General features: G+C 39.1%; 1 protein-coding gene across 13 annotated transcripts in view; it reads right to left on the reverse strand.

Moving 5' to 3' along the window:
• NAALADL2 (N-acetylated alpha-linked acidic dipeptidase like 2) overlaps positions 1-23,138 on the reverse strand; it is a 409,871-nt gene that overhangs the window by 206,695 nt on the left and 180,038 nt on the right. For all 13 annotated transcript variants that reach the window (XR_005257965.1, XM_038145641.1, XM_038145644.1 and 10 more), the window contains one exon: positions 18,430-18,931. Coding sequence is in view for 12 of the 13 variants with exons in the window: in XM_038145641.1 (XP_038001569.1) it covers positions 18,430-18,931 (502 nt within the window). In the remaining variant the exon portion in view is untranslated. The remainder of the gene's footprint in view (positions 1-18,429; positions 18,932-23,138) is intronic.

Raw genomic sequence — 23,138 nt, forward strand, 5'->3', positions numbered from 1 at the left:
AGGAGCAAGGCAGTTGGCATGTCAGCCAGCGAGGTGGCATAGGAATTCCCTTGGTGACACAGTTATACAATCCTGGCAAAAACATTCTATGGAAGATGCAAAAACAACTCAAATTTTTGTCCAGGGTTGACTGATGCAGTTACACAAGGGAAACTGAGAAGCATCTGAAACGAAACACTGACCTGGTGTACTGTGTGAGTACAGTTCAAAGACATGGTGCTCAACAAATAAAACACAAGAATAAAAGCAAACAGCCCTTTTCATCCAGCAGCAGTAAAACCAGAGGGCAGAAAACGACGCTAAATCGCTTACGCTTGTTGCACCAACAAACCGTATCTGAGAGTTACAAAATCTGTGTCTCAGGGTAACCATTCCTATGCAACACAGGGCAACGTAACTCAGTGCTGCCACCAAAGTCAATTTGAACCCACAAAAATGACTTACCCTGGGAAATGGTGGCACGTGAAGGAGGAAACGGCTTTGTGAGGACCACAAAGCCAGCAGAAAGCAAAGCAGTGTACAGGCACTACTGTGTAAAAGCAAGGAACCAGAGAGGGCTTGGTTAAACCACCTAAATATAAGTATGATCCCAGATTCTGTCATTTTGGTGATTGCCAAGCAGAGTCAGCAGCTCCCAGTGCGCTTCCAGGGCTAAGCACAGCCTCAAATGTAAATGTGAACTGAGGACAAAAGTGGAAACAGCAAACGTCTGGGCAGCACAACAAGGCAACGTGAGAAACAACTCCATGAGGACCTGTTTGTGATCTCCCTGGGTTGCCTGAGCACTTTGCAGAGCTACACCAACAGGAGAGCTAATGAATTTGGAAAATACCAGAACAATTTTAAGTAATTTCAGGTGTTCAAATAAAGAATCCTCATTTTTAGTCAAATATGAACAAAGTTGTGTTTTAAAGAGAAAAACCCATATTTCTAATGCTGAATAAATACAGATTATTATAAAATTCCTTCTACTAATTTCAGATTTAGACTGTGCAGAATAACACATTACAAGAAATTTATGGTTCTTCACATTCTTACTCTGGGACTACTGCTCATTTAGTCCCTCTAACTCAAATTCTTTCCACACCTCTCATATGCAATGTAAGATTTAAAAAAATTGTCCTAGATAGGGAAGAAATTTTTGAACAGGTTTCATTTGGCTCATGTAAACTTTTGTTTCTAACCACATTAGAAACTTGTGTTGGCTAAGTAATTTTTAAATGTCACTACTGCAAACATAGACTTTGCACTGTGCATCAAACTGACTGGAAGGATTTAACAAGATGCACAGTTCCATGTGTGCAGATGTTCAAATACAAAGCTTTTTGATAAAAAACTCAGTATTTACTGTAAAAACAATAAATCAAGTAACAATTGTTTGCTGTTTCAATGAAAGGCAGGTCTTAAAAAAAGAGATTAATACCTGATATCAAGCTGACCAACAGAATTAAATTTTCAAGAATTACTCTGTTAGTAGAATTTAAATCTCTCTCCTAGTAGAGATTCAAATATTAGTTCCATAATACCTCTGTAAATACAAAAATTCCCAACATCTCAGCAGTCTTATTCCTTCCAACAATCCTGTGCCTGAAAATGTGTCTGGGGTTTAAAAACCACAAACTTACAAATAACCCAAAAGAACCCAAAACCAAACCAAAGTAAACCCAAAACCCTAACACACCTGAGACGCTCAGAGCTAAGGCACTTCCCTTATTCCCTCATCCCACTTATTTATGAGGAGCTCCAGGGCACAGTGTGAAACATATTCTGGCAGCAATTACAGTTTCAGGGATACTGGTGTTCTGAAGAAACAAAATATTTTGCATTTACAGTCTCTTTGGTCTTCTTTAACCTTCAAACTGCTTAAGAACCCAAAGATAATTTTTCTTCTGCATATTCCATGGCATCAAACTAGCACATCTCCAAAGCTGAGAAAACATATGCTGTCAGCAAAGAACAAAATGATCTCTTTGATACTAATACCTGTGATAGTAGCATGATAATAACTATGTGTGACAACTTCTCCCTGCTCTCAGAATAATTATGGCTCTCCAGAACTCAACATCTGCGTTACCAGATGTTACTGTCAACCACGTAAGCAAAAGCACTGCAGAAACCTGGCCAGCCTCCAGAGCTTTAGTCTCAATACCTCAGCAGATGCAGGTGGTTTTCAGTAGTCCAATATTTGGAGCACCAAGCCATGCAAATCCACTTGTGTAAACAAGAAAACAGCATCAGCAAATAATGCATCATACCCAAACAGGCTCAGTGCAGTCTGGGACTGACATTTCTGCCAACCCAAGGAGAACTGAGATGAGATTTCGCATGTCTGGCACAAAAACCAGTAATGCTACAACATGCTTCTGTCTGAAAATTCAGTGTCATTAAGTTCTTTTAACTTTAACATTGACTTTCACACACAAGACACAGTATGTGCCAGCTGGATGACACACGAGCTATTAAAAAACAGGATTGGGCAGCAGAATCCTACAATATCATATCAAACCCATAAATCATTCACTTGTAACACATAAGTGGCATCTTAGCACCAAACTCTTTGCCTGTACAGGATGATTTACATACAGTGCAGCTTTTATGGAAGAATTTTTCTTCTGTCTATGTACATCTAAACTGCAGCAATCTGAAATCAAATTATCTTTGGCAGGGAAGCAATCCAAACTCCAGCTGAACTTTCTAAGTGAAAATAAACATATTTAAAATGGAATTAACTGTAGCCAAAGGGTAACAATCTTTCATAAACGTGCCTGAAGCCCTTGGATGCTGAACCTTTTTTATTTCACACTCCTTAACTATTAAACCAACAGGTTTATACCAAGTAAGAAGAACAAGTCTCTTTCTACTAATGACTCCTTCACCATTTTGTTTCCGCAATCAGGGAGAGATGAGCCTGCCCTATCCTATGTGGCCAGACTTTCTTTTGTTTCTTAACTCAGCCTAGGACATCCTTTTCCCAGAAGAGGCATGAGGAGAGCAGCTCTGCTGCTGCAGCATCCCTCCAGTCCAGCACTGCTCAAGGTCCAGCTCCTCTTTTCCTCCTCAAAAACCCACTGTGGATCCCTAGGGCAGCAAAAACATTTTGGGAACCCAACACACTGATGGGCACACAGAGGGTGTTGTTACAAATACATATGGGCTTTTCCTAACAGTTGCCCCAAAGCATTTTACACAAGCAGCAAGTGAGGTCTAACGTGCTTATGCAGTTTATTTATAAATTAGGGAGGCGTGAGTGGAGGCTAAAACGAGACGTAAGCTACTAACAAGAACAGAATCTGTCTGCTAGATCTCAGCAGAGCTGTGCAGGCTGAGAGGTAAAGCAAAGCAGGTTTCACAGCCAAAGACTGCATCCAGTATTTGGTACTTGGACATGAATCTCTAAAGGGTAGTGAATGCAGATCAACCTAAGTGTTCAGATACGTAATTAAGTCAGAAATCATTAGGGCCTTTATGACAGCTCTACAGCACTAAAAGTCAAGGTTTCCACTATAAAACTCCTTCTTCATGCATGTAAAAATTAGCTGTCAGAATTATTTCTGGGTTCAAATATGTCTCATAAGCTCTTCACCTTCAAGCAAATTAAACTGAAGTGCCCAATCACTTTTAAATGGCATTCGCAGTAAGTTCTAGGGGGGTTGCAGTCTGATCCAGTTGTGAATATTCAGCCTTTTAACTTGAACTTCAACAATTAAGGTTTCCTTAGCAGCGGTAGCTTCACCCTCTCTCCAACTCTGTGCTCATTTTTTTTCTCATTTTCTACAATTATAGCAAAGGCTGCATTCAAAATGAAGGAGCATAAGCTACACATGCAGGCATTCATTTTTAGGAAAACAAAGGCAGTGCTACTACTGGTTATTGGCATTTTAGTGGCTCAAAACAGAGGAATCTGAGTTCAAGCTCCAGAACATCAGCCACTGTACAGAGAGCAAATAAAGTCACTCACCATCCCAGAGAGCTCCCAGCCTAGACACCTGATAAACCAGATTTTTAAAATCCATACATCCATGGTCTTTAGTTATTCTGGTCCCTCCATGCACTTCTTTGCACCTCTTTGGAAGAAAATTTCAAAAAACAAGGGCCTATCAGTGCTATAAATGAGCTAACTCAATCTTGCTGGGGCTTGTCTCTGAGAAACTAAGGACAATCAGGATTATGTTATTTATAGATAAGTTAAAAAAATAAATCCAAGTGTGTTATTCCGTATTCCTCAAGTGTGCAAAGACATGCTAGATATCTCAACCAACAAAATTAAAATATTATAATATTCCCACTGTTAATTATAAATAATGGAAATTTAAATAAAGGAGCTAAGTTATACAATTGCAAATTCAGAACAATTCTGGAAAATTCAGGAAAATAAGTGCATACTAGGAAACCTGAAAAAAGACTAATGAACAATTTTTAAACATGATCTGAAAGAGGACTTAATTAGTTAAATAATTAATTACACATCTAGACCATTACAAAGGGAGTTGCAAACTTGAGGGGCTCCCGTTCAGTGGCAAAGCCAGGAAGAACAGTTCAGGAGCATTTCAAAAGGATACAATTTGCCTTAGTTCATCATGGTGCTTTATCCTCCTCTAAAAACCACAGCTCCACTCCCATGACTGTCAACATACTGCTTAAAAATGATACTTATAACCCATTTTAATTCCAAATTACTTTTATTAGGTTTTTTTGAGTTCTTTCTGACTGGAACCATAGTAATTTACTGAATTACTAAATTACTGAAGTGCTGAATCTATATTTAGTCAACTAGTCCCTTCTGCTGAGATCTGCTAATATAAGAAGATGAGAAAAATTTCACATTATATTCATGGAAAAATTAATTTAATGTATTTGATTATTTCTTTAAAGAAGGGTCTAAACAGCATTAGCTCAGGCTTTTTGATTCCCAGTGCATAATAATATTAGTGTAATAATTCATGCCTTTTGTTTAGATTTTTTGTTCTTTTTTTAAGGAAAAATAAAATACAGATAATTAATTTGATTACATCAAAACATTATTATTGAACACACGCTCTGAAAGGCAAATTGAATACCATCAAGGAGCTTTTCTTGTCTTCATTCCATCTTCACTTTCCCTAAATAATTAAACCTTCTCTGAAAATTCAGACTTTCACCAAAGAGATAACTGTTTTGTGATGCTGTACTTTAACATCTGCGTGTATTCGAGGCTGGTGAGAGACAATATTTCCAGCGGGTATGAAATTCCTCTGGTAAACAGGGAAGAGCAACTGAAAACTTTGTTACATTGCCTTCAAGATCAAACCAGGACTCCTTCATTTCATAAAACCAGAGCCAGATCATCACTTTTGAGCAAGTACTCACTGTAATTTTCCATCTAGCAGAATGTGCTCTCTCACAGAGCTAGTGTTGAAGTAATGCTGTAAGTAAAACACATTTGATTTTACTGTGTTCTCACATATTCCCAGGATGGCTTAAATACTGTCTCAAACCCGTGCTAACAGAGATCCATCAGCTCCCTCTCAGCTGTAATAGCAACAAACCAATCTTGAGCACACACAAATGTTCCCAAGGTTTCAAACGCTGGTGTGGGCAAAATTAAATAAAAGATTTTCTGACAAATCTCAAAAACATTCACAGCTGAGGAGAAGTAAATACATTGTTTGTAACACAATAAAAAAAGCATAAAGACATCTCCTAGCTATCTGGCAAGGAACACTAATTCTCCATTACTATCAAGTCATCTCTTTAAAGGATTACAAACAGAACTACAATGTACTTTTGATGCTTCTTGAATAGCTGCCCTGGCAATTCTTGCTAAGGTCACATTTTTTCTTTTAAGTTATCTTTTTAGTAGTTTTATGAAGCACTATTTACATCCTGTATCACAATCCAGCATAAAAACCAGAAACTATTTGTGGATGGCTACAGGAAACCCTTATTGCAATTATTGCCATCCCTTTGTGTATGAAAAAGCCTTCCTCTCATCCTGGAAAAAGAAACTCTTTTTCTTTGGGGTAACAGATCTTCAGTTACTGATGGAATATCACCACTCTTGTCCCAAAGTCACTCTTCATGAGTGGCACAACAGCACATAACGAACACTCAACACTCATCTTTAGATAAATCTGTTTTCTACCTCTGCTGAACTGAGTCACATAATATAATGCAGCCAGCAACCAGTGCTTAGCACACAGTAAATAAAAGGTGTTAAAATGTCTTTATGCACCAGCAGATCCAGTATATAACTAATGCTGAAGTTCATTCTTTTGGGGTAGACTGGCTTATTCAATAACCAAATTCAGTGCAAACATTCTGAATTCTTTGAAGGATTAATATAAGTGGGTAAGGAAACCATTAGAGAATATCTTTCTATACTAACCCTCTCTGGATGTGTTTAAAAAAAGGCCACTGGGTGCCATGGTCTAGTTGAGGTGTTATGGCTGGGTTGGACTCCATAATCTTGAAGGTCACTTCCAGCCTGGTGATTCTGTGTGTGTTAACAAGTGCTGCAGGAATGCCAGCTGCTCTTGTCTAAAGAGATTCACCTGTTCTGGGGAAACCAAACACATGAGCAAAGGAGGATGCCGTCAAGTCCCTCAGAAGTCAGAAGATGCTGGTGCCATCACACCCTTTGCTGAGCCCAGCCCAGCTAAGATGCCCTGGGAGAACCTGGGGTTTCCCTGGGGCTGTGCAGGAAAGATCGCTGAGGAAAGGCAGCCAAGCAGCAAAACATTTAGATTTGGTACATACAATTCCACAGTCCTGCTGGCAAAATTCCAACATTCCCCCAAAGCCAGTTTTGCCAACACTGGGCCAAGAGGAACCTTCCAGCAAGGAGAGCCAGAGCTCTGGAGCACCAGGGCACCTTGGGGATCCTCTGGCAGGACCTCACAGCCCCCTTAGCCAGGCAGGGCCAGCACTGTGCAGGAATGTCACTGAAGAGTTTCTCACTTAGACCTAATTTGATATAGGATAATTTGATCTTTAAAGTCAGTCTTAATTACGTTAACCGAGGGGAAGGGATCCAATCCTGCTGCCAACATTTAATCCTGCTATGACTCATCCTGATCTGATTAACTGTTTCCCACACAGAGAAACCTTTTTAATGTCAAGACACACTGAGTCAGGAGGAAATGAGAGACAGAAGAGAGACCCAGCCCTCCATGAGCCTCATTCCTCCTCAGGAATCTGTGATCTGTACACGGCTGCTGAGGCTGCAGTGCTGGCAAAAACTGGAAAAAGGGAGTTAGACTAATCCAGGCAGGATGCAACACAAGCATGTAAAACCAATTTCCAAATCCACAAGACTAAAAGAGGATTTAATTTATTTAGCTTTGTATTTCTAGAATAATACCAAATGATTTTTGTTTTAACTGAGTCTGCTTCTTAAAAAAAAAAAAAAAAAAAGAAAAGAAAAGAAAAGAAAAGAAAGAAAAAGTTTTGCTAGCAAAGAGTGGCAAATCCCAGATAATGCCCAGCCTGTTCACAGTGCCCTGTGCCTTTCAAGAGCTCTGTGACAGCACCCAGCTCCACCCCAGCTCCTGCAGCCACCAGAGCCCAAATCCTCTGGTTTAGCTCAGTTTGTTAATCAGGACAGACTATTAATATCAAGCCCTCTCAGGCATCCTAGCAAAACCACCTCAAGAACAAAGAGGAAAAAAAAGCATAAATTCAAAAAGTTAGTCACAAATTTTACTCATCTTGGTATGCTCCAATACAAGCTCTGAAAAGACTGATGAAGCACAGAGATCAAGGGAAAAACAAAAGAAAGAAATCACTAAGTCATCTCACCTTTTCTGCACCACGGACATATTTTGGCTATGACAGTCTGGCTAAAGAATATCCAACAACAGAACAAAGCCATAAAGGAATTGGGTTCCATTCATCAGCTTTTCTGTGCCGTATACTTCTGCTTGTAATTCAAGGCTGGATTCTCCCCCAGGTATCTTTTTTTATGTGGAAATGGTACTGCACTGTAATCAACTAACTTCATCTTACATTCTATATAATACTTATGTTGATATGAACGAGATAAGCCCCCCAAGCTGTATTTATCTTTAAGGACTGTGTCCTTAATAACTCTCTGGGCATTTACAATACAGCCATCATGGTATTTTGAGTTTTTACCACTTCAAAGGAGCTATGAACACAAGAAGAACTGGTGGCCCTGGGATTAGAAGGCAATCAGGCTTCAGCCATGACCACAGGAAGAAGTGGTGCCAAGCACTGGAATATATGACAGCTTTGAGAAGTGCTGTGTAAAGGACAGAATTTCAGCTCTTATGCAAAACTACACCTATGTATTCACATAGGCACAAAACCCCATACAGAAATGGACATCTATACAGATAGATATGTTTTGTCTGTAGGAAACAGCCTTTACAAAAGTTAATTTTTTTTTAAACCCACACATTTTCCACAAGAACAAAATTAATACCTGTATTAACATCATGCCTTATCTATCTTCTTAGCACATAAACTGAATAATTTAGAAACAATATCCCCTGCTAGGATCTGTGCTAGGATCCTGAGGAACCATGCAGATTTAACTTTTTTTTTTTTCCACAGGGTTTCATTTTCTTAAATAGCTTCCAAAAATATTAGTAAAGAAAAACAGGCATTATAATACAGAAGAAAACCATTTGTATATTTTAGGTCACTATTTGCACTGCTAGCAACACAGCAGCAGGTTCCATTTGCCTTGCACTAAGCATGTTATGAATAATTCAGCTCCTTGCTTCGTTCCCTGAATAGTTGACAGGGAACAGAAACTTTGTTCATGACCTGCATGGCCTTTTTTGAAGCCTGCCTATTTATTTAATAATGCACTTCACAAGGTCCATCACCCAGGCTGGCATTTATTGAAAATAAAAGCATTCAATAACAATTACTAAGAAATGACCATAAAACAAGTGACTTCCCAGAGCTACCACCTTTTACTCACAAATAGCACTCAGCCAACTATTTCAATAATTAAATGCTCTCAATCTGCACTGCATCAGCCCTGGCTCACGGAGCCTTGGACAGGAAACAGAGTCCAGAAGCACTGGGAACACCTTCCAGCCTGGCCACAAGTGTAACTGTAAATACCTGAGCACTCTGCTACAGCCCAGCTGCCCTGCTGGAACAGAGAAAACCATGTCCATCAAAGGCACACTGACATTTCCATGGACTCCTTACACATTCTGAACTATGGATCCTTCTTCTCACTGTCATCTCTCCAAATTTTGATCAAGTCCTGGGCTTCTCCAGCCTGTGGGCTTCAGTTAGTCACCTGAAGCAGCAGCAAAATGTGATATTGTCTGGAGCATCACACCAGTACTGACTGCTGAGTCAAGGTGATGTGCTTCGAAATTCTGGCCACTTCATCAGCTCTGTATTACAAGACAGGATTACTGCAGGGGTCTGCAGCCATGTCCCAACTTCCACAGGAAAGAAATCACTTTCTTTCTCTAGACCCAACCCTCAGTAAAATACTACAATTATTGCAAACTTCTGTCTGTAGAGCTTTCCCAAATTTCCTGGAGAGAAGTCAATCTGTGATGGGGTCCTGACCCTTTCAGCAATAGTGACCTTTCTCTTCAAGCCTCACACAACCCACTTAATGGGCCAGATGGCTAATGAAGATTGTGTACCCATTAAAATAAAAAGTAAAACAAATAGGATCTTAAAATGTTCTTTTTAATGCTCATTTTTGTTTTTGTTATCTTCTCCAATCTATTATAAACCAATTTTCACAAAAGAGAAATAAAGACCTTAAGCTGGTCAAGGACCAGACACTGCTTTGTGAGGAACTGTCAGCACACACCCCTCAAATTCCCCAAACAGGAACAAAAATCATAAAGTCTCCAAGAAAAAAGATTTCCGAAAAATTTTGCTTCTGAGCTGTTCGAACATTCTGTTTTGATAGTGGCATTTCAATTCACTTTTCGACTTTCATGTTTCCCTAGAAAGAAAAAAAAGAGTGGAAAGAGAAAACGCCATCTTACTGGAAAATTACAGCCTTTTCAGCCTTGAAGAAATACTCATAAACCAAGCAGAGTATGAGTCGGTATTTTAACTTCTACAGGAACATATGTAAATCTGCGGCAACTGGATGTGTCCAAAGGCTACATCAGCTTACAAGAAGGATGAGAAAGGAAACATCAGTTTATATGAAGGATGAGACTTGAAAATGTATATTTAAAGATCACCCATTACTGAGACTGAGAGAAATTAGACATACACACAGAGCAGGAAGCATTATTTAACTTCTTGTCCATGAACAGTACTGTAGAAATTCAAAAAAGCCAACTTCTTTAATTTTGAAAAGTCTTACACTCCACAAGTTCCAATATTGCCAGGGAAAGCCCCAACTTTGCAAAGCAATCCATATTTGTTTCATTCCAGAAACTCATCAGCTTTCAAAGAGAATTGAACTGAGAATAGAAGCCCCTTAACAGAAGACTACTGCAGAATACCACCATTAAAATTGATTACTATTCAGACAGTATCAATTTCATTATCCCTGATCGATCCTGAGCAATGCCCCCCAGCAACCTTCAGTTACAAATTCTGCATGAACAGTAACTTAATGCAGTACAGCAAATTGCAGTTAGTTAAATTCAGCAACAGTCTGACTTATCAGGCTTCCAGCAAATAGCTGTCATAGCTGCTGATGGCAGGGAACTGCTTGTCAAAGCACCACCAAGAAAGGGCTGAGAAAACTCCTTCCCCTCAGGGCTTTGTTAATTTGATTTATGTGTACAGGCAGGAAACTAATTGCTTATTGTTGCAGTGCCTACCATGGAACTGCAGATCCCACTGAAAGGCTGGATCTCAGGAGTACCCATGGACTTCAGTTTCACACCGTGCTGATGAGAGATGCATCCTAAACAGGAATCTGCCAGGGTTTGGTGCTACAGAAATTTTAGGGACTCTTGGAATGCCCTCTGCCACAATCTCCTCTGAGGAAAAATCCACCCTCTGAGCACACAGTAATGCTGGGAAGTTCAGAGCAGAGACAGGAGAAACTCCTGCACTGTTCAGGCAGTCCATGTGTCACGAATTAAATTGTTAAGGGGGTTTGTTCTGCAAGGTTTGCTCTTCACTATCATTATAAACACATCCAAACCAGGGATGGGGGACCACCAGCCAAAATTGCTGATCCTCCTTGTAGGGAGCTGCAAGGACTGGACAGTGAAGGACAACTTTGTCCAATTTCTTTACCCTATGGTATCTACCAAATGGAAGCACCTGGCCTACAATGAAAACTGGCTGTCATCTCAGCAGACTGTGTGTTTTCTTTTCCTTCAGGTTCTTTCTATCAGGAAAAATGTGGTTTGGTTCAATCTATAAAAATGATAGATGGCAACGTAAATAACTCTTTAGCGTCTAAATACTGCCATTTAGGCAGCATTAGTGTCAGAGCTGCTCAGAAATCTCCAGTCAAGTATTTCTGTTCTTCAGGTAAAGTCAAGTACCGAGCCTATCACTCACCAAAAGTTTCTTAAAATGGATGGATTTTTAAAATCCATAAATTTTTCACCATCCATTCCAGATTGTCCCTGAGACAAAAATGATCCCTTGAAAATTTGAGCTTTTCAAACAGCACCAGACACTTACAGGCAAAGTGGAGAGCAAGATGTCCTGGGGCAGCCCAGCTGACAGAAGGATTCACGGCATCATCAGGCCTTCTTCAATCCTTCTGTTGCCCCAAACAGGCAGGAATGTGGAATGCCAGACCTTTAAAAAGCAAATTACTCCCTCAGCCATGCTGGCACAGCTCATTTCATCATCTATTAGGGAAAGCAGCACTTGTCACCACTCAGAATTGCTGTTCTAATTGGGACTAAATTGCCCCACACTTTAAGCAGTGATGGTGAAGAAGCACATAGCTAATGGCCATGGAAATTGGTTCTCTCTCTAAACCCTAACCACACTCCTCTTATGAGGACTGAGAGGCAATTCAAGCAAGGTAATCTTTAACTTTAAAATTAGTAAGATGCAATTCAAAAATAAGTGATCAGAGCAGAATTAATTTATTTTACAGCCTATCACAAACCAGTGTCGCTTTTTCATGGAAAACATGAGGCACTGTACAGCAGCAGGACTAAAGTCATTCATCTAGGCTGTGACAGACAGTAAATTTATCAAGGGACTTATCACTTACTATGCTGATGTGGCATAATATAGTTTATTGATTCTAATTCATTAACAAATCACATTTATTGCTTAGGAAATCAAACATACATTGCTTAAGAAAATTAATTTAAGGCAACACTATATACTTAATTTACAAAGGATACAGTTACAATACAAAAAATCAGATTTTACTGTAAATTATTTCCCAAATAAAACACCTAAAAATCGATATCTTTTGATGGATACTGTTAAAAAAATAATCAACTGAAAAGAAAAATTGTTCTCAGTGAAACACATAGTGGATTTGAAACACGTCCTTTCAATGTAAGTTAACCATAACCTAAGTCAATTCTTCAAAAAGGAAAAGGAATATTATAAGCTTATGCTGCAGCTGACCCTAACAGGATCAAACTTACATATCCTTCTCATGCATTATAATAAAATGCATCCTTTTTTCATCTAAAGAAAAAGAAATAAAATTTTAAAAAGAACGAAACCAAGGAAAACTATAAAACAGACAAGCCTTTCTATTAACACCTCTGAAGTGCAGATATAACCTATTTTTTGGTTTAAAAAAAAAAAATCATACTTGACATAAGTGGCTATCTGAAGCCTAAATTTATCAAGTCTCTGTTCCACAGATAGGACTTGGGTCACACAGGGCATCTTTCTTGCACAAAAGACACCTCCCCGTGTTCCCAGAGCCATTCTTCAATGGGGAGGTGGCAGGGGGAAAAGTGGGAACTTTCCCTTGTCTGATATTACTCTTATCTCCTTTCAAAAGGGACTTTGTACTTATAAATACACATTCAAAATTATCATGTGAATGAAGAGAATCCCAAGTGATTCCACAGTGGGAATGAAATGGATCTAGGGAGCTCACTTAGCTCCTGGTTACCTGGGAATACACCAACATCCATTCCCAAAGATGAAGCCAGCCTGGCTTCAGACCGAACCTAACTAAATTTAATACTCACATTTTTTATAGCAACACAAGAAGTACGTGAAACTGATATCCGGAGGAAACAGGATGAGTTCCCACTGAGACTTGATTTTTCTGCAATGCTCTTTTCAGCAGTTGGTGTGACAAAAAACCCCAAAATTCGTGTACAGGGGACAAAACTGATTATGAGTAAATTGAGTGAGCAGGGGCCTAGGGCAGCACACTGCTCCCAGCAGCCATGGAGAGGTCGGGTGTAGCTATCAATTAGAAGAAGCTGTTAATAGGAGTGGGCACTAAATGGGTCTCTACCCAGGGAAGCAGTGACCAGAGCACTCCTTTCCTCACACCCTTCCTGAGGAGGCTCTGCTCCTACAGGGATTCCTCATTCCTGGGACAAAGGCAATCCACTAAGCACCAGCCTGTAAATTCATTCAGTCCAAAACGCCAATTTTCCTAGAAGTTCCAGGCTCTCTCTGCTCCTCAGGTATGTATTTCACAGGCTATACCCAGGAAAAAGATTTGAAGCCCCAAGGTTTTAACATTACTGATTACAACTGATCAGGGAACAAGAAACACTTGGATATGGAAGCTTCTCACTTCACTTTGAAAAAAAAAGAGAAAAAAACCAAGTAAATTATTTTTCTCACTGCACTGACACTTTTATTCCTTGGCCATGACACACAGGAGAGCAGCTGCTGCCTGCTCTCCCAAAGCCCTTTGAAGAATTAAGCTGAAGTTATGGATGGCAGCAGACACCAGTGACAAATCAATTCTTGCCAGAGATGGATTTGGGAGATCCTGCAGGTGATATCACCAGCTGGACTAAGGAACAGATATGCCTCTAAAGGACAGTTAGTTACAACTGGATGTATTATGAAGGGATTTAAACCTCCCTGTTGCTCAAGGGGGGAAAACATGATAGTGAAGGGAGCATTTGAGTGAGAATACATGGGATGAAAAGGAGAGTTGAAATGTAGGAGCTTCTCTGTAGACTGGCTGCAGAGCAAAGCAAAGATTCTTCCCTCTGTGCCCCCATCCCAGTTTTAATCACGGGAAGATGTATCTAAAAGAACCTGTGGATCTGATAACAACTAAGATGTACAATTTTGGCAAGAAATTATTGAGTAAAGCTCAACAAGGCTACAAGAATTTTAAGAACACGAGAGCAATCCACTAATCTGATAAATAATGCACAGCTAGAGTTATCACTGGCATCAACACGACTGCCTGGTTCTTTTATTCTTACTATTCAACATCAATCTTTGTTTATCCATTTAATTTACAGAAGCCAGCCCCAAAATGAAAAACTCCTAAAAATTATGATAGCCCCACATTTTCCAAATAAAATGGAATTGCTTCATTTTGATTTGGTTTTGGAGCAATAAAATTGAAATACTTTATATACATCATACAGAGTGAGAAAGAAAAAAAACAGCTGAATTTTCAAAAGCACTTAAATGATAGTAGAAATCTGAGTGTCATTTAAAAAAGTAGCTTTTATGAGTCAGATCTCATTGAAAATCATGCACATTTTCATTGCAAATTTACTTTTGAGAATTCAGCAGCACGCTGCTTACCGAAACTGGCGCTGGGAGTTTCCATATTTTTGAGGTCTGCCTCTTACGACCTTCAGCATTTATTATAAACTGCAGAGACTTCCACATTTTAATGCATTCATGCCTTTGGAGAGCAGGGCCCTTCCCAGTGTGATGATGGTATTTTGGAGCTGCAGACATTCCTTGGGGAGCACAGCTGGAGGCACAGGTCACTCCTCTCCAGCCGTGCCCTCCTGACACGCTCTCCAAAAGGGCTCCAAGAACTCAACCCACCTGTCCCAGGAGATAACCTGCTTTCTGCCTGTCCATTTTACCACCTCTATCCATCTCTTTAGCCCTGGTAAGTTCTGCTGGTTAAGGATATAAACGTAAGCAGTGCCCAAATCATTCCGTGTTTTGACTTCCTCCTCTTTTGGATGTGGGATTTGTGCCCTTTTCATGCTCACTCTGAAGGCCTTCTGGAGACAAGTTACACCTACCCTGAACTTAAATTTTGTCATATATCTTCCAGAAGAACACTGTGAAAAGTCATACTCATGGCACAAACAGATATAATTACTGGATTCCCTTCAGCCCAGTGATGTCTGCAGAATCATGAATGATTTTACCAGATCTGAATCTGCCTGTACTGTGGAGCAGATTATTTATCTTCAAAAATATATATCTGAACAAATGTAGTATTTAAACTCCTGAATTGCTTGATTTACTGACTGAATCCTATTAACAATATTGGTCCCTTTTTTCTTTTTTGTCCCAGCTTAAAATGCTGCGTGCTAGGTGAGGAAAAACTTCATTTTTCTTGTGGCAATTACTTTTCCCCTTCAGGCACCTCTGACAACTCATCTTGAAATCTCTGAAACATCAGGAATGAACTGATTTCTACCTTTGCTTGTCAACAATGCAGGCACCTCCCTACAGGGGTGGGGAGAGGTGTTCAAAAAGGCTCACAGAGATAATGTTGATTTAGGCTGTACCATTGATTAAGCAACTTGGCCAAAACCAGTAATTACAACTGCGCTAAATTGCACAGAAATGCTGTAGCATTCCCATTTCATGGGAAACGAGGTGCAAAGTTGAAGAAATAAAAGCCAACACACTGAGTTTTCTTACCTAATGATTTCTAGTATGTCTGTTGGGGGGGAAAAGAAAACAAACCACAACCTTAACGTGGAGCTGGGATGATGCAGACAGCCAGGATGGCACTGACAAAAGAGGAGCCCACCAGGAGCCTCCAGTGGAGAACCTGAATACTGAATACCCCAATTCAGCAACTCATGAACACAGACTGCAGATACCCTACACCATCACAGAATTGTTTAGGTTGACAAACACCTCTGAGTGCAATCATTAAGCCAGCACTGCTGAGTGACAAGGTGATTAAACCATGTCCCTAAATGCCACATCTACACGTGCTTTAAATCCCTTCAGGGATGTGGATTCATCCACTTCCATTCCTAACAGGAACTGGTAGACAGGCTTCATTCAACTCACACAGAATCCAGTGCTAATCCAAACAAAACCAGCACAAGTTCCCTGGAGCACTTCTGCCACCTCTTTAGAAGTGCAAAGGGTTAAATCCTCAAAGCTTCATCCGACCTCAAGCAGATTTCACCCCAACAGAAAGCTCCCACCCCACACCCTCCAGCATATTAAGGTGATGTCTGCTCCAGCACTATGATTGGCACCTCTGTGTCTCTTAAACAGGTTTTTTTCTCCTAATTCCTTCACAGGACTGTTAGCAAACTCCCATACCATCTGAGCCTGATCTAAAGAGTAAACAACAAAATTAAATTAATGTCATGCTCAGTAACATTTAGAAATTGCAAGCTAAGCAGCTGCCACTTATTCCTGGTAACTCAAAGTATTTTATTGAAGGAAGTTTTCAAAAAACATATATTGATTTTGTCAGGTTTGGGCTTTTTTTCTTTTTTTTTTCTTTTTACTCAAGCAACATATGTTGCACGTTCTGTACTCGTAGGCCTACACACACCCAGGTTTCATACTCTGACTCCTGCCAAACAGATGTTGAGGGAAAGCAACTGAACACAACATGGGATAAAAGCTGTCTCAGACCAAAATGCTGGGTTAAGAAAAACCTTGTGGGTAATGCAGTATACTAAAAGCATTGATTATATATTTATATAAGCATTGATTATATATTTATATACAGAATTGATAGGGAGCTGAATTCATATTTTGCTGCTTTTATTGAATTCATGCTATTGAATAGGAAAAAAACCCAAACAAGTATTAAGAATTATCTTACAGGATGGCAGCTACTGACATTTTTTAAGTTTCAAAGTATTTATATAATTCATTTTACTTAAAATCCAGATTCTCACTAGTGTCTTATAGCAAGCTGAAATCATTTGACAAGTGATAAAGGGTCTGAAAAGGGATGGTTTTAAACCACCCTTTGAAATAGTAGAATGGTAAGTGATTCCCAGTCCCCAAACACAAAGTACTGAATTATTATCCTGAGTCTGACAGATATGTCAGCTATTTGCTGTAATTTGTGTAATACCCAATCTTGGGGCTTAGCTTACTCCAATACTTCGGTTGTGACGAACCCTAATGACAGAATTCAGTTCAATTTACTCTCTGAAAGACAAAGAACTTATCTTTTTACATTAAAAATCAACATTTTTTATCACCTGTACCCTTTCCTGTTATGAAAATAATTAGATTTGTATCGAGTAGAATCAGTTCAGTGCATGAAAACTGACATGAAACCCTTCATATTTCCTTTTCTCTCTTGAATTTAGTAACAGTGTTGGCTCAAAACATGGTATTACCCACTACAGGATTCAAGACTTGTCTTAGCAAATATGATAAAAGACAAACATTGTTAGAACACCCATGTAGCTACTTCTGATGTATTTCTGATCTACTCAGTAACACCTCTTTGGATGACCATGACAACAATCTTTTCTAACTTCAGATATGGGAGTTCTGCTGCTTCTGAACTGATACTGGTCAAAAAATCTGCAATTCATTACCTTTAACATGAAAAAGGAACTTTGCATTCCAGCAGCCAAAAATAAGCTTATCTCCCCTCCCCATATAGAAATAACTTTCAAAAGTTGGCAGCTCCAAAAGTTGGTTCCTGCCTATTTTCTTCCACACTCACTGCTACAGAGAAGTGATTATACTCTGACACAAACATGTTATATAGACTGCCAAAGAAGTGAAAGGATTCCACATTGAAAAAATAATAAAACCAAACCCAGTCAAACCCAGGTATTTTACAAAAAACTTACATTCTCAAAACAGGTAATAAAAATAAAAAATAAACAAATCACCATCTTTCAGAGAGCAAAGGTCAATTTTTCCATCCTAAACCCAGAGAGAATAAAGGTTTAATTTACCACATAGAGAAAAAAAAAAAACAGAGTTCACTTTAGTGACAAAAATTAGATGGGAATTTTTTAAAGTACCAAATATTACAAAGCATCATATCAACCTTGCTTTTCATTAGTGTTATTTGGCAGTCAGCTGGATCTAGGACAGCTGTTCTATTGTCTGTATTTCCATTCAATTTGAATTACCTGTGTTTTTCAATTAATTTACGTTAACGATAATAATATATTTAGCAATAGAACATTAATAAAGCAAAACCTATTATGATTAGCACAAATTTGCATTATTAAAAATGAATTTCGTATACGCTTATGAACATCTCCCAAGTGTAATGATAAAACTGAACATAAAAAAACAAGTCAGGGTTCGTAAATAAGATTCCACATTTAAAAAATCAGGTGAAGACTTAACAGTGGCACCTGAGAGCATTTAGACAAAAAAAAAACCTGCCAAGGTACGTACCTGTAAATCCGGTGAATATTTTCAGCTTTGATTTCCTTGAGAATTTCATGGTAGATCTGAGGATTATTTGGTTTTTGAGATGTTGGGGGAGAAGGGCATTTCTTGCGTGCATAATATCCTATCACAATTCCAAAAATAAATAAAATCAAAGCAGTGCAAAATACTTTCAGTATCCGAAAAAAGCTGCAGCGGTTGCTCTTTGGTGCCTGTCTCGTGTAGTGGGAGATGTAGTCAGGGTCTTCCTGGAGCCTCTGGAATCTTCCCTTTGGGGAAGAGGAGGGCTGGATGGGCTCCAGGTCGAGGTCAGGGCTCTGTGAGTTCCCCAGGTGGTGCTGGGCTGTGCTGTCCAGTCGGAAATGGTCAAAGCCAGGCTCCTCCAGCTCTTTCTCCATGTCCCACTCCAGGTCCAACGCTGTGGCTTGGAGCTCATCGTTGTCAAGGTATGGAGAGTGCCCCTGTGCTCTCTGGTCTGCATTCACTTTGTGATAGGCCATCTTTTTATCTATTAAAACAAGATTTGAAACATAAATGTTTGTTTCTATATGCACACCTAAACAATTTATTTATTCTTTGCAAACTTGAGAGAACGAAACGGACAATAAAGCCCAAAAACTGAGTTCTCAGTATTTCCCTCTCCCCATTTCCATTGTCCTGTCTTTTGTAGGATCAGCAGTTCCATGAACATCATCGTGGGAAATATATTGTAACAACATGAATAAAAGAAATTTAAAAGTGCCAATGGCAAACCACTGAAATTATCCAATTATTTTGTCAGTCCTCGAGATAATATTAAAAATTGAGTGAAGGCTCAGAGTTTCCAAAACAATTATTTGTTACCTGAAAGTAATTTTAAAGCTTAACAACGGTGTGCAACAATTTCATTTCACACACTATACAAAATAATGCTGCTAAAATAAAGTTGAAAAGCTGGAAATAATATGAATTGCCTGATCTGATTCTAAACACAAGGAAATGATAAATTAAAAAAGAAACTTCAGGGTGACACTGTACTTACATATCAATAAAAGGCTTCCATTTAGATGGAGCATTCTATTATTTATAGGTATTTTAAATGCATAGTTCTGGAATGACTGATGAATTTACTTAGAAATTGTCCCAGCTGTTTTGCTCCACTTATTTTTCCCATTTTAATGAATCAAAAGCACTGCCAGGTAAGTATTTGTAACAAAATCATTCTTTTAATAGCAAGGCATAACTGTGGCACTTCTAGATATTTCTATGGAAGTAGAAGCCCTCTACAGGGAACTCTGACCTCCAGTACAAACACTCAAAGTCAATTTTCAACAAATCATCTTTGACAGACTGCCACAACAGGGTGCCTTTTCCCCCAAACTCTGACAATAGCCATTCCAACAGAAAAGCATCTGTAATTTAGGGCTTTTCAAACATCAGACTCACTTCTCAATTAGAATAAAATGAAGATAAAGATATGAAACCTCTCATAGTGATGAACACTAGACTGACACCTACAACACTACATCACCACTCCATTTATATGTTTTAAGGTATTTGCACTCCCTAGGACTCACCTCCAAATAACATTACCACATAAGAGAGGAATGGCAAAGTGGAATTCAGCTTTTTGAAGCTCTCTGAAGGGAGCAAACCGCTTGCAAGCTCCAATATAATGAAACAGTCTACTGTCCCCTGAAAGGCTATCTGCCTCGATACAATACCAATTTACAGTGCCTATTTTCCCCCTACAGCCATATAAATATCCCTCACCTATAACTGTCAGACAGCCTGGGAACAGCCAAGAGAGACCACACATTCCAAGACACCACTCCAGTCCCTTTGCAAATCAATTCTCCCTCTGCAGCCCAAACTCTTCCAGAGGCAGTGGGAGCAACACAGTTTAGAGTGAGCTGAGCTAAAGCCTCTTAAATTAGTGTGAAAGCCTGCATTATTTATTTAAATAACGATTGCAAATTTACTCTAAATTCCAGCGGAGTCCACAAATGGCTGCAAAGTCAAACAGCTGCAAAGCTGCTGTGGCTGCTCTCTGTGGAGTTTGTTAGCCCAGCCCTCTGGTTTGTGAAGAACCCTCTGAACTTCAGCACCACAATACCCACGGTTGTGAATGACCTGGAGATCTCCCAAGGGAGCACTCTGCCTCTCCATCCAGGTTTTTCAGGAAGATATTTAATAATGCCAGCCACAGAAACGATACCTGCTGCACTGAGCTTCCTGCCAAGCCCCAATTATTAATATGCCAAGCCCCCATGTATTAATATTCTTTGAAAAATTGAGATAACTCATTTTCAACCTATTTATCTGCCCTTTCACTTTGTCTCCTCTTCTGTCAGTGGAAGGATTAACTTGCAAACCATCAGTGACAGAGATCACTGTTAGGTAATATCAACTGCCCAACAACCTAATCTTTCCAACTCCACTTCATATTGCTTATTATTAGAAATTAAAGACTGATATTTTGTCCTTTAAAGCAAAGCAAATAATCACTGCATTTCACAAACAGGTGATTTTGAATCTAGAATTCCGGAAATCATTTACCAAATTGGTTAAGGCAAATAGGTAAACCCTTGGCAGATTACTACAGTACTAGCCATAAACCAGAATTAAGGCAGTTTTTCAGATGGAGTTTCATGGCAAAAATAATCTTGCTGAGCTTTTAAATGTTGACCATTGCCTATCTGTGGTAGTTAAGTTTTCCCTGTATTTATGATATGAAAAATTGTGTTATTGTTCAATGGAGTGTATTAATAAAGGTTATTTAAATTTACATGTTAATGCATAATAAAAATTCATATGAAATTTCTTGAAATGGTTATTATGCACATGACTAGTAACCCCATTCCACTGCTTAACATCTTTCAATTCAATTTTCATTCAGAGCACCAAAACCAGTTTCCTCACTTCAGGAAAAAAAACAAACAAACAAACAATCCAACAAACACGCAAGCAGCTAAATGGCCTAAAATAAAAAAATCAATATTCAATTCAGTTTTATATTTGAGACCAGTCTTTGGAGTATGGGATCGTATTAGCAACACACGTCCTTTAGTTAAAGAATGCAAAGAATGCAAGAGTAGCTGCAGTTGTTAACTTCACTTTTCCCACTAATATTTCTAAGCTCATTGTTCCAGTGTAAGGACACAGCACAACTTACCTTGAAGTATCTGAGATCAGGGCCTGCACTGCATTTAACCATTCCAAAAGTAATTTTACAAAGGGTCTCCTGGTTCTTAAGGCACAGATCATTTGTGCCATGCAATCTGTAACACCCGTTCTATTCAGTATTTGGTATTTAGCTGGTTAAGGAAGTAGGCATAACTTAAACATTACATATTAAATTTAGTTTCGGCTTGGAACTGGAAGGAGAAAGAAAACACCACATATTCACAGTAATAGTGAATTGTGAAAAAAAAGACAGTAGAAATACAGGAAAAAATGAAGTCAAGAAAAAAAACACTACAACACTCTAGTTCAGTCTTCTCTGTAACACAGACCATAAAATGAACATATTTTTGAAAGACATTTTTGAAAACTTCAGGAGATAGAAAATTCACCCCATCTGCCAGCAAGCTGTTTCAACATTTAATTGTTGTTAAATACATGTTTTATTATGAAGATAAAAGAGCAACTGCAAAATGCCAGAAGTCTGAATATGCACCAAGCGAGCTTTAAAGCCACTCTATAGGGACAGCAAAGGGGATCATAAACTCTGGAATACTGGACAGAGCCAAGCTGATGACCAATAAAGCTGATGTACATTTCTATACTTCCACTGACTTGTGGGGAGAATGTTTAAAGAGAGGTATCAAACCAAAGCTGAATATCCTTTCAATTAACTACACACAAGAAATCAGGAGAGTCAGCTTTATCAGATTGCTGTTGCCTTAACGAGCCCATTTCAAAACTCTCTGCCTGTGCTTTGACCTTAAAAATAACACATTTACATCCTGCCTGATAGGAACATCTCGTTATGGAACCACCAGAAACTTCTTTTCTTGACAACTTTCCCTGCTTCAATCCCTTAGCAGCAAACTTTTTGAAATCTATAGAATATGATCCTCACTAAAGGTCACCCCCCCAATACCTCCATAACAGAAAAGTGAGTTTACATGAACATTTTATGAAACCAACAAGGAAAAAGCAATATGAGCACACTACTGTAAATTGTTTGTGACTGGGGTGCTGTAGTTGTTAAACGCAGCTCATAAATAGCTGAGACAATTAGCAGGCTCATACCCAGCAGGAAGTGTTGGCAAGTGTTAATGGGCTGCCCACAGAGAGCCCTTCTCAGGCCACTTAGTGCTCAGCACTGAAAAGGCAAAATTCACCCAGGAATTCTCCCGGAGGCATTGGGGCCTCTTTGTACAGTCATAAATCCAAAATTCCAGGGCTGTTGGCTCATCTCATTTTGAAGGGGTCTTTCCTTTTTATTTTCTTCTCAATATCTTCTATACAGAGAGCTTTTCCTCTAAGTCCTTGTAATCTTTCTGTGCCTAGGGATACCCCAAAGTAGATGTAATATCACCTGTTTAAAGGGCCAATCGATGTGCTTATCACGTAGCTCAACACCCACTGCACTTGCAAGGCTTAAAGGTATGTATGACAACAAATTAGTACTTTGTTAAATGAGATGATGCCAAGTTTCAGGCCTAGACAAATTTCTTCAGAGTTATAAATCCCTGACAAAACTTGTTTGCAGAAGAGATTATGATGCC

The sequence above is a fragment of the Motacilla alba genome, chromosome 9, assembly GCF_015832195.1.
Source record: "Motacilla alba alba isolate MOTALB_02 chromosome 9, Motacilla_alba_V1.0_pri, whole genome shotgun sequence".
Classification (NCBI taxonomy): domain Eukaryota; kingdom Metazoa; phylum Chordata; class Aves; order Passeriformes; family Motacillidae; genus Motacilla; species Motacilla alba.